We start from the raw sequence: 14,885 nt of genomic DNA on the forward strand, positions 1-14,885 counted from the left end.
AGGCAGGAAGTCAAACATGAAAGCACTGTAAAATGTTCGAACTAAAAGTCACGTGCAGATGAACATACGTCATTTCCTGTAAAAGCCTATATAATAAAATAGAATAAGAAAATAAACCACGGACCTGTTTGGAAACATGCAGCCATCTTTCTCCTTGCCTGTCATTGTTTGGACTTCTGAAATCACGCGTGGTGTTGCAGTTCTCCCATGATTTTGTGGCTTTGTGGGACCTGCGCGCTTTTGCTCCTGTTTTGCGGCTGAAACGCTCCCAGTTGGAAGGGAGCTTGCAGCGGATAAAAAGCAGCTATTACGTTTACGTGCTGTGGTAAGGATGCTTTAGGTTCCCTACCATCTCAACCCCAAAATCCAACAGCTTTTAGTTTTCTTGAATTATTTGTAAAATTTAATATTTAGAAATCCCTAACCACCTAATAGCTCCCGAGCACAGCCACTGCTGCAGCTCAGCGCTCCCCACGGGGACGGGTCAAATTTCACCAATGTGTGATGATGGTACTTTAATTTATTTAGTCTTTATTTATAGTGACAAAAACCCATTATGTTTACATTTTAATTACGCTGACCTTTGACCTCCAGGAGCCTAAACTTTATTATGGCATAAACAGAGTTTCTGGTTTTACAGTTTGGAGAATCGGATTCACTTTGACCAGACTGATAAGCTAACAGTTAGTTTAAGCAGACCAAAGTGGACCACTGGCGTCTGGAAACAACTCAAATCTCAAAAGGTTTGAGGCGGTTCCTTTGAACACTATTTAAAGTAGCTTTCCGGAGTTTTCTATTTTCAGAAATGATGTATGTTTTTTCAGAAATCCGTAAAAGTGATTATCTTATCATGGCAAATGGCCTGTATTTGATATAGCGCCTTCTGGAGTTCTGGAACCCCTCAAGGCGCTTTACAACACAATCAGTCATTCACCCATTCACACACTGGTGGGGATGAGCTACAATGTAGCCACAGCTGCCCTGGGGCGCACTGACAGAGGCGAGGCTGCCGAGCACTGGCGCCACCGGTCCCTCCGACCACCACCAGCAGGCAACATGGGTTAAGTGTCTTGCCCAAGGACACAACAACAGCGACAGACTGAGCGGGGCTCGAACCTGCAACCTTCCAATTACGGGGCGAGCACTTAACTCCTGCGCCACCATCGCCCCATATCATGTACTGTGATAAAATGTAGGCAATGCGTCTTTTTTTTCTTTTTTTGTGCTAACCACGCCCACTGCCCCGCAGAGCTCCATGCAGAAAAAAAATAATAAAATAAAAAAATACCCAGAGCGACAGACTTTTTGTGTGATATGCTTGTCAGCCACTAGATGGTGCCATAGGATAAGAGAAATACACCAGAAAGAAGCTTTGAGTAAAACTTAACACTTTCATCAGTCTCAGGTTTTATGGATGTATTCACACACATGTTGTACATGATGTAGTAGCAGCAGCTAGCTGTAACACTGAGTAACTCTGTAAAGGGAGATCTATGGCATGCTAATGTTCATGATTAAGATTAGATTTTGTTTAGGGTGACAGAAACTCACTCTGGCCTCAGACTAGCTGTTAGCTCATCAATCCAGCTTGAGTTAAAGACGGTTTCTCCAAACCGAAGAGCTATCTACAGCCGCAAAAGCTCGCCACCAGAAAGTCTTCCTTCTGAACTCAGCTGCTAAATCACATTTTGGACAATGACTGGTTGCTTATCAAGTTCCAAGAGTAATCACACTCCATGGAACGATGACATCATGGAGATGGATGATTGTGGCCAACACACCTGGATGTATGATGACAGGGGAGAAGTCCCCAGAAGTCCCCAGCTCTTTGGCCCACACGACCTGCGCTCGCACGTCACCCTCAGCACCCCACCCACCCCGACATGAGATATGGAGATTATATGCACGGGGATTCACACTCGCAACTATTTGTCACTGTCTGACGCCGCAAAATCCCGTCTGCTGCTACGTTCCGGCGTGCTGGCAAATAAATCAAAGCAGATCTTTTTGTTCAGCTGGGTGTGACAGAAGATCCGTGAGTCCTCCCTGCCCTGGGCCGGGCAGCTGTCCCCATTTTTTAAACGGAGACGTGATTTGCTGCAGATTCTGACCTGTGACAAATGGTGTACATTATTAATCGCATGTCAATTAGATGGATGGAATTGTGCATCCTAATGAAGCAGAACAGCATTTGTCCACGCCAACTTTGGGAATGTATTTGGATCCATCCGAGTGCCACTCACTACAAACAGCTTGGCTCATACGTTCTCTACTTTTCATCCCTTAGTTCAACCTCCATTCCTTTTCTTTATCGCCTGCCTCTTTCTTTCCATCTTCTACTTCATTTTCCTTCTCCAGATGTTCCATCACGTGTCACTCTTCCATCTTCCTCCATGTTTTTCCCCCCCTCTATTCCTTAGTTTCTTTCCTCCCTTCAGAGTTGTTTCTTCTCCTTTCGTCTTCTCTCCTCTTGTTGGGATGCCTGTTTTCCTGCCTCCTCACACCTCCTTCTGCTCCTCTTCTCTCCTGTCCTGTCACGTCCATCAGCCGGGCTGGCGGTGATCACAGTAGACACGGAGATAAGTAGCTTCTTTATAGAGAGTGTGAATGATATGTGGCACAGCCAGTGATTCTAAGTGACAGAGGCCAAATGGTAAGTGATGCAGTGCTCAGCCTTCCCTCAAGCCGTATTGTAAACATGCTCGCATTGCATTAACACACACACACACACACACACACACACACACACACACACACACACACACACACACCCGTGAAGTGGGCCTGTAAACACTCGCAGAGGCTGTAATTAATGATGTCACCCACAGTTGTCTTCAGCATGGACGTACGCACACAGAAAAGGCCAGCCACCCTGAGGCCTCTATTAACACACGCCATATTAAATCACCAGTTCGCCTCCACCATCATCATCACCACCATCATCATCGTCACCACCATCATCATCGCTGCCACAGCCTCTCCATTAAAGGAAGGGCACTGGTGGCCAACTCTGTTGTGTTTGGGTGGTGGTGAAGGAGAGAGGGATAGAAAAAAATACGATGCTTGTATGAATCTGGTAGAGCATTTAACCAAATGCCCCCTTCCCCCTCCCTCCTCCTCCTCCCCCTCCTTCTCCCCTCACAGTTGGGTTTGATTTTAACGGACTCCACAGAGGTACTGACGCTCACACCAACGCTTCCGAAGCTCCCAGACAAGTATGTGGCACAACGGCTATAATAACTGGTTTCCATCCTGGCTTCTGCATGTCTGCTGTCACCACTGTCTCACCTCTGCATGTTTGTTTGTGTGCGTGCGTGTGTGTGTGTGCATGCGAGTGTGTGTGCGTGTACATCAATCATGCAGACTCTCATCCTGTGCACGTCTCCTCCTTTGTGCCTGTGCACCGGTCTCATGTGGCACCTGCTGCACCTGGCATTAACACCTGGCTTATCACGTGTGGCAGGATCACACCTGACATCAGTCTGTGTCTATATATGTGTGTGTGTGTGTGTGTGTGTGTGTGTGTGTGTGTGTCATTAGTCTCATTGAAAGGCATTCATTTAGCCACGGAAACACTACTAATTGCTATCTTCAGGCACTAATTCAGTTCTGTTACTGATCACAGTGAAGCAGACAGAATGTGATTTACTGACGCTGACGTACGATAAATACAATAAGGCTATGACGTCATCGGATAATTAAAGGATCATGTTGAGGAAACGTGGAGCTGTGGTCACTTTGGTCTTATGCGATATGAAAGCCTGTGACGTGACCTGTTGGTGCTCGGGTGGCTGTCGTGAATCCCTCTCTGATGCTACAGCACCAACGAACAGTTCGTTAGAAACGTTTTTGTGCTTGCTAGTGTTGGTTAGTGGGAGCAGCCATCTTGAATTGGGTTGAGTCCAGCATTTAATCAGATGTAGGTGTACAGAGGACATCTGAGCGCTACATAATAACCCATCCAACCTCTCCCTACAGACCAGTGGGTGTTCAAACAGCCTGGGCCTTCTTCATTGGTCTGGTCTAAAAACGGTTTACAATTAGTTTTAAACATAAACATAAAAAACCTGCAGCATCAATCCCTAATTGTTGTTCCTATACTTCTCATCATGGTTCCTATAAGACACCAAATTACTTTTTCTACTTCCCCTAAGAATGTCTGACTTATAGTTTTGCTTTCAGGTTGTTTCCATCGACACACCTTGATTTAGTTAAAAAACACATTTCATTTGAACATACATGGAGATGGTTTTGTGAGAAGAAAAAGACATACATTATAAAGCTGTTTGTTTATTGACCAAAAACAGCCTTAAACAAAAGCCAGGAGATCAATAAAATGAATTAAAAGCTAAAAAAAAAAAGAAGAAAAAAATAGGGGGGGGGGGGGGGGTACTGATATTACACCAAGTAAATCAATGTTTTAACATTTAAAAAGTAATTGAAATCATGTTTTTGCATTTTAAAATGTTTAAGGACTAATATTTCATGGAAACGTCACCACATTTGTACGATTTTGGTGTGACTCAAATCTGCTCCAAAATGGTTCACTGGGACAAAGTTTAAAGGTGTGGAGTGCTAAAAACACATTTTTAAGATCTTATTTCTGATTATACTATGTAACTCTTGAGTTTTTTATGCAGACTGAACATAAAAACAGTCTCCTACACCTATCTCCTGTTTCAGCTTCTGATAGAAAAGAAACAGTGTAAATGTAGGATTTGAAAATCCTGACGGATCTACGTCACACTGTGAATTGGACTCACCCATATTGACTCACGACAGGGAAGGGTGTTGTTGTTTTAGCACCCAGAATCAGCAGAGAACGTCTCTTTCAGCAGAAGCTAATCGCTACTAGCATTAGCAACTCAAATATATGGCTGAAGCTCCCCCAGGCTTGTTATTTGTGTAACTTAACATTCATGGACTCACCCATTTTAACACATTATGGGGAAGGCTGTTGTCAGTTTAGCATCTAAGAAACTGCATTTTGGCTAGTAGAAGCTAACATTTAGCATTTGCAACTTCACCACATAGCAGAACTCCTCCAGGCATGTGTTATTTGTGAAGGTAAAACATCAAAGTTGCTGTTATCCAATCTGGGGTGAGATGTTCAAATATCAGGAAATAAGAGTCCAGATCCTGCTGTCTGAAGCTCAGCTGGGTTGTGGCTCACTTCTAGTTCCTGGAAATGGTGCACCAGCATATTTTTTCATTCGAGCACAACTTTCTAGAGACCACTGCAAGTATCCCACTGCTTTAAGTAAATGTAATTTTTAACGTCAGCATTTGAACAAATCAGACACAAACTCTGAAACACACCAGGTCAGGCGTGAGTGATTTTAGAAAACTTTTGGAATTAGACATAAATATTTCTTTTGAACAAAGATTGGACACAGCAAGGAACGAGGACTTGTTTATTTGTAAGGAGCCAGGGAGTAAACTCTGCACCTCCATCATAATTTATGACACACACGCACGCACGCATGCACGCACACACACACACACACACACACACACACACACACACACACACACACACACACACACACACACACACACGGTCTGAGTGATGGCAGCAGGCGCAGCAGAAGGGTCCAATTAGACGCAGTGTTGACGCTGCTTTACGACAACGATAACCTTTAGTATAATGTAGTGCATCGGTCCCGCCACTGATGTTTCCTCCCAGGACGAAGTCGTTTAGGTTCGCGCTTTCCTCTCACGTCCCTGCCTCGCCATCTTTTCAGCCATTTTTTAATATATTTTTGTGATTAATTACACCTTTTTGTTTTTACCTCTCTTCTTTCCCACCCCTTCCTCCATTTCTCTCCTTTCTGTTTGGTTTCTGATGATGTATGATAACAGCTATATTTCTGTGTTTCTTCTTCTGGGAGAAAGGTGCGGGGTGGGGCAGGGGGAGTCATTTGTTTTCCTGCTTTGATATTCTTCCATTTATCAAAATGATAATTAGGTGCAATTAAATGGCACTCTCATTTGTTTTGTTCCACGTGTGTGTGGCTTTGTTTTTTTGCCATTGTAGGTCAGTCTAATTAGAAGAAAGAGTATGGAATGTGTGTGTGTGTGTGTGTGTGTGTGTGTGTGTGTGTGTGTGAGTGTGCATGCCTGTGTGTGTGTGTTTGCCTATTAGATGGTGTAAGGTGGTTCAGGTGATTGAGATGAATCCACAGATACAAAGTAAGACTGATAAGAAAGAGGACGCGCATCTTGTTGCTCCAGAGGGAAGGGAAATTAGATTGTTCCTCCGTCGTGGTCGCCATCACAGAATTTTACACAAATTTAAATGTCAAAGTATATTTCTGTGTAAAATAGATGACTAATAAAGGATGTCCGATATTATCGATCTGCCGATAATGGCCATAAGATGTAATATCGGTAAATAATGGTGTCGGTGTTTTCTCCTTTAGTGACCCAACTTTTACATACCATGCACATATTATACATCAGACCTCCTCTCTCTCAGAATGCCAAAATATGGCAGATCTGAGGTTTAGTTTTTTAGATATTTTAGTTTTATTTGACACAACTTGAGATTAATTAAGCTTCACTAGGAATGCTTGATATTGGCTTTTATTTAATTTTTTACCAATATCGTCTACCTCTTATTTTCCAATTGCAATAGAAACCGATACCAATACATGCAGGGTCTCCCGTAATAAAAACAGAAAATAATAAATCACTTAGGTTGCTAACATCACATATCTCCTGTCATGAACGCTTAAGCTTTAAATATTATCAGTGCAAACTTCCAACTACTTCAATTTAAGTCAGTAACGTCATGGATTACGCAAATATGTTTAATTTGTCTCCAACAGCGGCTGAACGACATTCTCCTTCAGATAATCCTGAGAAAAACCCTCTGGGATGCCTTTAGGCCAAAGATAATTATTAAATTCATGATGGGACATTGTTTGTGTAATAAATTAATCCTACAAGTCAATTAATGATAAAAACGTTAAAATGTGAAAGGTTTTAAAAATGGATCAAAGTGAGACATCACTGTTGCAAACATTCTTTGTTAGGTTGTCTGTGTGAAACGCGACAGAGTGAGTGCTCTTAACTCTGACCTATCACTGATGTAGGCTAGATACATAAGCTAACCATTAGCATTAGCAACTCCACCACACAGCAGAACTCCTTCAGGCATGTGTTCTTTGTGAAGATAAAACATCAATGTTGTAGAGCAATTGGAGTCAGTGGTAAAGTTACGTTGCTGCTCCTAAAAGAGGCGCACAGGGGCTTTTTTTCCCCGGAGTATGACTTACATTCATTCCCATTAGAAATCAATGCCAATGTATGAACAATATGAGTGAAGGACTGATTTAATTATATCATTAAATCCACAAATAATAATAACAGTCCATAAGTATCACAGTATAAAAAGCCAACGGGCTAATAAAGGATGTTAAAACAGGTCCAGTCAGCTGGGATATTAAACAGGGCCTTCCAGCTGTGACTCCTGCTGCTGCGAATTTCAGTTACTTTTGCAAAACGGACGATGATGCAAATATTTAAAATAATCATTTGTGAACTACTGTTTGGAGTAGTTTTGCCCTGTAAGCAAAATTCTCTTTGCAGTTTGCTGCTGCTGGATTAGCTGTTAGCTCGTCAGCGCCATTGGTTTAAACTCTATTTCTCTGAACAGAGGCCATTCAGGAGTGAAAAAGTGCACCATCCTTGACCTGCATTCTTCCAAATGCATCATGTTCGTGTGTGTCTACGTTTGCTCATATCTCCCTCTCATCTTCATCTGCTCTCATCTTGTCTTTCATGTCCGTCCTTTAGTAACACCTCGTTTAGGTGTTCACCTTTGACCTTTTTGTCCCGCTGTCTCTGTTCTGCAGGGGAAAGGCCATTCAGCTGCCAGCTCTGCCCATACCGAGCCTCTCAGAAAGGGAACCTAAAGACGCACGTCCAGAGTGTCCACCACTTGCCTTTTGACAACAGCCAGTACCTGGACGCCCGGGGCTCGACTCTGAGCCAGGAGGAGCCAGGATCACCGGCTGCCAAGCACCTCCCAAAACCGCAGTGACAACCACAGCATCCGGCTGGTGGACCCGCCGCGTCACCTCAGAGCCCGTTAGAGAGTGGGACCCAAGACTCATGAAGAACTCGATGATCTTTATTGAATTTTCTACAAAGAATTTTCCTGTAGTTTTGATAATTGTGTTTCGTGAAGAGGCGTTTTAAAGCTGTGCTAAGAACGCTTAAAAGGAGCAGAAAAGTCTTGTGACAAAAAACTAAAATGTTAAAGTTTAATTTGAAAGAATTTTAGCAAGGAAAGCAAACTCACCCATGTTTAATCTTTCCCGTTTCTATGATATGAAGGCTTTGCATCACCTGAAAGGATTTCTGATATAAAAAAACACGCAGACTTCATAGATTTCCCTCCTGCTGCCATTTTAAAGGTACCAACATGTGACGTTGCCAAGAGCAGCCTTAAAGGAACATTTCCAAAAAAGAAGAAAAACTCATGAAGTTTTTAGCCTAATAGTCCAGAAACCGGACACGTGTTTAATTTAAAATCTGTTATCGTATGTTAGCCTGTGTTCCGCTGGACAGTAACCATCGAGCCAGATTAGCGGTGGCAGCAACACAGAAGCTGTAGCGCCGCTGATTAGGAAGGAAGAGAGACAGAACAAACGCTAATGACGACATCTGCTTAAGTGTTCAATATAAAAAGTTACATCCAAACCTACATTTTTGATCAATTTTAATGTGCATCTAATTTTCTACGTATATTCAATTAGTTTCCATGTAACAGGAAGGGACTGAGTCCAGAATCAGGCTGCAGGAAGATGCTGGCCTCAGATTCAGCAGGACATTAGACATGGCACCAATTGAAGGCGTTGAAAGGACTTATTAATGTTGCGGGCTGGTACATAGACTAAAACTCTCATTTGACACCTGGAAAATGAACACCTAAGCAGACCAAGTCTGTCGTGTTGTCAGGCTGGTTGTGAGGAAGATTTGCATTCTGAGGACCCGGTGTTTGGAGGTCAGAGAGGGAGCAGCCCGAGGTCAGGAGGCCACGCTTCCAGGGCTACAAACATCCGGTGGAGACACTTTGAAACCCTCTGAAATGTAGAGCTGTCACATCCTTAACGTCGGGTGTGTGAGCAGACATATTTGTTTTCCGTGTTTAGATGCTATTATCCTACCTCCTTAGTGATGAGAGCTTATTATCAGAATAAAGCCAAAACTGTGTGACTCCTTAATGGGTTTTGGCCATTTTTAAGTGTGTCTCTGTTTAAAGATGAATAAATAATGATTATTTTTCTCATTGCAGATAGCTTACTGAACAGCCTCTGTTCAAAGAAATAGAGTTTATCTGAAAGTAGCCCAAAATCTCCTTTAAATGATCGCTGAGCTGGAAGCAGCCGAGACAAGCGAAGACTCGAGAATCCTAAAGCTAACGGAGGAAGCAGAGAACTTTTTTACACAGACATGTTTAGTTATGCACACAATGCTGTGTGCTTGAATCTGCCTAATGACACACACACACACACACGTGTGTATATTAAAGGTGTGTGTGTAGTTCAAATACTTGAAATGGATACTCTTAGCCTTTGAGGTAGTGTAGTACTAATACCAGTGCTCTACAGAATTCCCTTTAAGATTAACTCGTCAGAATTTGTACTCCAAAGTGTGGTTTAGAAGCATGTGTGTGTGTGTGTGTGTGTGTGTAATATAAACTGTAAATGTGTAATCCACTTTGACCAAAACCTTTATAAACAGCAGTAGAAACCAAACAGCATAACTAGTGCACTTAGACTAGGTTAGTGTTTTAACCTCTGTTTTCTGTGTGTGTGTGTGTGTGTGTGTGTGTGTGTGTGTGTGTGTGTGTGTGTGTGTGTGTGTGTGTGTGTGTGTGTGTGTGTGTGTGTGTGTGTGTGTTGTGTGTGTGTCCATAACGGTGAGGCTAACACACTTGGCTGTTTTTTGGGGGTGTAGATGCTGCTGTCGTCTGGTTAGAATGATTTCATGAATTTGAATAAAACTGAATAGTTTTAGCTCTCTAGCTGCTCTTTGGACAGTTGCATCATGCAGCTTTGCTTCTTGTTTTTATTATTTTTATATAAACATGTGAGAGTGATTTTTTTTGTCAGTTTCATCTAAACTGTAGGATTTGTTCAGCAGCTGGTGAGGGAGGGGTTTCTCTTTAGTTGTTTTTTTCCCCCTTTCCTTAACTCTAAACATGTTTTATTTGTGTCTGTATTGCTGTTATTATTTGTTCTAATTCATGGTTAATTTGCTCCAGAAGAAATTTTTACTCCAAATGTACTTTGGTTGATATCTGTATTTATTATCACTCCAAAACAAGGATGAGAGGACCGAGGCAGACAGGTGTGTTTTTGTTTTGCTTTGATTTTTCTGGGTTTGTTTGAGTTATTATTATTATTATTGTTTTATTCATTGGATTTTTTTAGAAGGTAGTTTTCAAGCCAGCAAGTCGATGTGGAAGCTCTACCTCGTCTGAGCCATTCTCAGTTTCTGTTACAGTTTGTGCATCATTTCAAAAACCGATGTAACGTCATGTCCAAAATAAAGACACAAAACAGCGCCGTCTCATCAGGTCTCCGCTGTTTTTATTTGACTGAACTCATCCACTGAAAAAGCCTCGTAGTTTTAAACGCTCACATGTCATTTCAGGCCTGATCTAATAGGCAGCTTTTACAGCATTAAGTTATGTATCCCCTTTTGGTTTTGAATTTTGAAGTCAAAACTACCAAAACCTTAATATTGTCTTGATTTCAAGACAATATTAAGTCAAAGAAAAATACCAAGCAGTTTTTTTTTCATTCTTTGGCACAATAGGTAGTCTACTTTGTCCTTAATAACTAACAAATCTCAACTTTTCACACAAGTAATTACAAAGTTTTGGTTCTTCATTGACATTAAAATTATATATATTGTTTTCGTTCTCAGATTAATTGAATGAAGCTCACTTTATCAGGTGTGATAAGCATATTTCCATGAGGTCTAACGCTCTTAACAGTTACTTTCCTCAAAAACCGGATGAATCAAATCTTCTAGCCCCTGGTGGAGCATCTTAGAAACTAAAATTACCATTGTTGTTATCACAGTAAAGTGTATTTAGCAACAATTCACACACAACTCACCTCAAAGCTCTTTACAAAGCAAACAGTTGATCCCACTTATGACTTTTGGGTATTCTGACTTTTTTTGTGCGGAGGATCCCTGATGTTACATTTATTTAAAGGGAAACTAAGTAACTTTTTCCTATTTTTAAATCACGTTTTGGGGCAGCATGTGCTAAAATGACCCTTTCCAGGGAAGAAGAACAAAAAGGAGATTGCATCGAGTCACTGACTTGTTGTGTCAGTGACTTTACAGCTGGGATAGCCTCCCTAAAGGAGGAGACTGGATACAGGCCCTCGGGGAAAGGAGTTGGCTACCCCTGCTTTACAGCAATCTGCATACTAAGCAAGCATGTGGCCACAGTGGAGAGGAACACTTCCTTTAACAGGAAGAAGCCTCCAAAGGACCCTGGCTCAGTACAAGCAGCCATCTGCCACCATTAAAGCTGCTTTCCGGAGTTTTCCCCTTTCAGAAATGATGCATGATTAGTCAGAAATCCGTAAAAGCGATTGTCTCATCATGTACTGTGATAAACTGTAAGCGATATGTCTTTTTTTTTGCCCTGCCCCGCAATGCTCCATGCAAAAGGAAACTGAGCGCCGACCAGAACTAACCAATAGCGTTAGACTACCGTTTACTTGCTTCAAATTTAAGGAATACCTCGACTGATGCAGAGTTGATGAACTTTTCACGGACAAGTAAGTCTCTAAAATATAAATATATGAGAACACAGCATGACATGAGAATAGTACTCGTAAAACAACGTGTTTTAGCTCTGTCGGCTACAGAAGCACATTTATAAACAGAAACGTGAAGTTGCGTGAGTTTTTGTGTGATATGCTTGTCAGCCACTAGATGGTGCCATCGGATAAGAGAAATACTCTGGAAAGAAGCTTTAACTAGGGGATTTGGAAGACTAAGCAGTTAATCATAGCATTTCTGTAATATTCTGAGTTAATATAACAATCCACATTGTATTTTAAGACGTTTTCAGAAACAACAAATAAACTAATACAAAAACAGACTAAAGATTTCATAAATATTTAGGTCAAGTGTCAGCAGCTCAGTAACATGACTATAAAATCATAGTGTTGAGAAGTCTTTAGAAGGCAGACCTAACTCGGAAGACTGGCACAACTGTGCAGAATTGGATTCTGAAGCATAAAAGTAAGTAATACTTTTTGTTTTGAGTATCTTTGTAATCAGATTTGTAAAGACATAAATCTAACGTTCAGGTTAGAAGTTATTTTGTTCTCTACTAACCTGCCTTTGACATCCTTGTTGGTTCTGATTCTGTAATCACCTGCAGAAGAAAGTCAGTCTTCCCTATTCATCAAGACAAGCTGACAACAGATCAGTCAAGGTGCACCCTCTTATTTTCAGAAGACAGATCAGGACTTTGATGTCCGCCTGTGCTGAGCTGCCACCTTGATGTCCACGTGTGGCCTTCCAGCTGAAGTCCTGCTGCCCGGCAACAGTGATGAGAAGCTTCGATGCGAGCGACCACCCAAGGATCTGTTGCTGCTTTGCCAGTCTCTTTCATGCTCGGTGTCTACGTGGAGCCCTGTGTGTCTGTGAGTGACGGCTGAGTGACGGGTTCCCTCTGAGAACATGGCACACAGCGTTAATGCCAGGCGGGCCTGTGGGCTGAGGGACGGCTGCAGCTGCCCGTCACTCTCCCTAACCTCATCAGTCACTGCGAAGGCAGACGTGACGGCCCGGAGCTCCCTGAAAAACCTGTTCGCTGACATCTCCTCTCTCTGTCACGCAGCGGAGAGACGCTGACTGAGTGAGTGAGTGACTGAGCTGCAAATGTACACCAAACTTCAGGCTGGCGCAGAAATGATGGACAGGTGCGCTGGGGTACACAGTATAATGTGATCGTTTTCTTTCTGTCTGTGTCAAAGCTGTTGCTTTCTTTGGGAGCGTTTACACAGGTATAACCACAGGGCCTTCCTCACATCCTCTTTCTGTATCAGAATAAATGTTTTAATGTCTTTTTATGAGATGTTTTATGGTTTACATGTGGTTTAAACTCTGAATGACCTCAAAGCAGTCTTTAAACAACATCTTGTGTGTTGGCTTGCTAGGGGCTTGAACAGTTGGTGAATAAATCTAAAGCATTTGGAACAAACAATAAAAACACCAGAAGACATGTTCCCTTATAATCCAAGCAACGAAGAGCAAATCAAATAAATAAATAAATAAAATCTTGACATTGTGTCCGCAGCAACATTATCCAGCTCCAACTGTGAGACCCCAAGGTGTTTGAGTCTGTCCTCTATTCCTTTAAAACTGAAAAATGTTTGTTATTTTTTAAATTTGATTGAGTTTCATGTGCATGCTGAACGTGGAAATATTTCCTGCATTAGCTGCAGAAAGGAAATGGATGGGGAAGTGCTCGTGTCAGCAAATACCAGTCTCTTCTATGTCACTGGGAAAATTAGCATTATTGACCCCGCCCACTTTTGACAGTGGAAGGCTGTTGATGATTTAACCACCAGCAGAGAGCAGAGCGCTTTTGGGCAATGACAAGTGAACTATTAGCATTAACAACTTCACAACATGGTGGAACTACCAGTCTTGCTTGTGGAGCGTAACGGGAATCAGGAGGGTTAGTGGAGGAAAGCAGGTGAAAGCTGAAGATAGTGGGGTGTCTGCAAGGAGGCAGAGGAGTGGTGTCAGGGATGACATAGCATGCAAGCCGTCTGGAGCGTGATGGGATTGTTTTGGTGGGAGATGAGAGGTGCGAGGACTAGAGAGGAGTAATGACTGGAAGCTGGTTCTCGTGGTTTGGGAACTGATGCGTAGACCCACGGATCAGGGACTCGGGGATCATGAAGGAACAACTGAGTATCTGAGTGGTGAGGGGGAGAGTTATTTAACTGGTTGGTTGTTGTTGTCCATCCAATAGCAGGTGGGAAGCTGATCACGCACGGTTGGTGAGAGTTGGGCGTGATGAGCACCTGACAGGAACATGTTCAGACATGTGTAATTTGCAGTGTTGGGAACGTTACTTAAAAAAGTAATTAGTTGTAGTTACTGATTACTTTGTCAAAAAAGTAACTCAGTTACTAACAAGATCATAAAAGTAACTAATTACCAAGAAAAATAACTACTTAGTTACTTTTTTCATTAAAGAATGCAAGAATTACCACAATAGTGAAATATAAATGACTAATGACTGGAACATAATAAAATGCATGTCCAAATGTTTTTTTATAACCCTGAATAATTTAAATAAATAAGCACTTAACAGGAGGAACTACTAACAGGAGCATTACACTTATCTAGACTATTAAAAGGTCACTGTGTGATATTTAACAAGACCTCAATCAGCTAAAATTTAAAATTGCAAATAGAAACACCTGTAAAGGTTCCCGAGCCTTTAAATGGTCTCTCAGTCTAGTTAAATTACAGAAATAAATGTAATTTTGCACAGTATTTTAATTTTTCCAGCTTCACATAATTGTGTGTTTTTTGTAGCATTTCTGTTGCTGGTAATCTAGTAACGGTTAAATAAATAAATATCCTTTAAAATGACACTAGAAGAGGTACAACTTGGGTCAGACCCAACCACAGAAGAGCTGAAGCTGGGTGGTAAACACACACAGGTAGTTCTAATAACACCTGAGCTCCATGACGTCTGAGACTGATGCATCAGTGTTACAGCGGGACTGAAGACATGATCAGAAACAGGTTACAGCTGGATGATCTAGGAAGGTAGAAGATCGTGGCGTCTGAGTGGTGAACAGGTGAGCGGACCT

The 14,885-nt window shown here is 41.9% G+C and overlaps 1 protein-coding gene across 4 annotated transcripts in view; it reads left to right on the forward strand.

The window, feature by feature from the left end:
• The window catches only part of znf516 (zinc finger protein 516), a 73,754-nt gene extending 63,167 nt beyond the window's left edge, over window positions 1-10,587 (forward strand). For 2 of the 4 annotated variants that reach the window (XM_015949447.3, XM_015949446.3), the window contains exon 5: window positions 7,860-10,587. In XM_015949447.3, coding sequence (XP_015804933.1) covers window positions 7,860-8,047 — 188 coding nt within the window. In that variant the 3' untranslated portion in view covers window positions 8,048-10,587. Of the gene's footprint in view, window positions 1-3,144; window positions 3,216-5,862; window positions 5,896-7,859 lie in introns of all 4 variants that reach the window. The other 2 variants (XM_070550929.1, XM_015949449.3) reach the window with 2 other exon arrangements.
• The last annotated feature ends 4,298 nt before the right edge of the window (window positions 10,588-14,885 follow it).

Source organism: Nothobranchius furzeri, chromosome 5 (genome assembly GCF_043380555.1).
Source record: "Nothobranchius furzeri strain GRZ-AD chromosome 5, NfurGRZ-RIMD1, whole genome shotgun sequence".
NCBI lineage: Eukaryota > Metazoa > Chordata > Actinopteri > Cyprinodontiformes > Nothobranchiidae > Nothobranchius > Nothobranchius furzeri.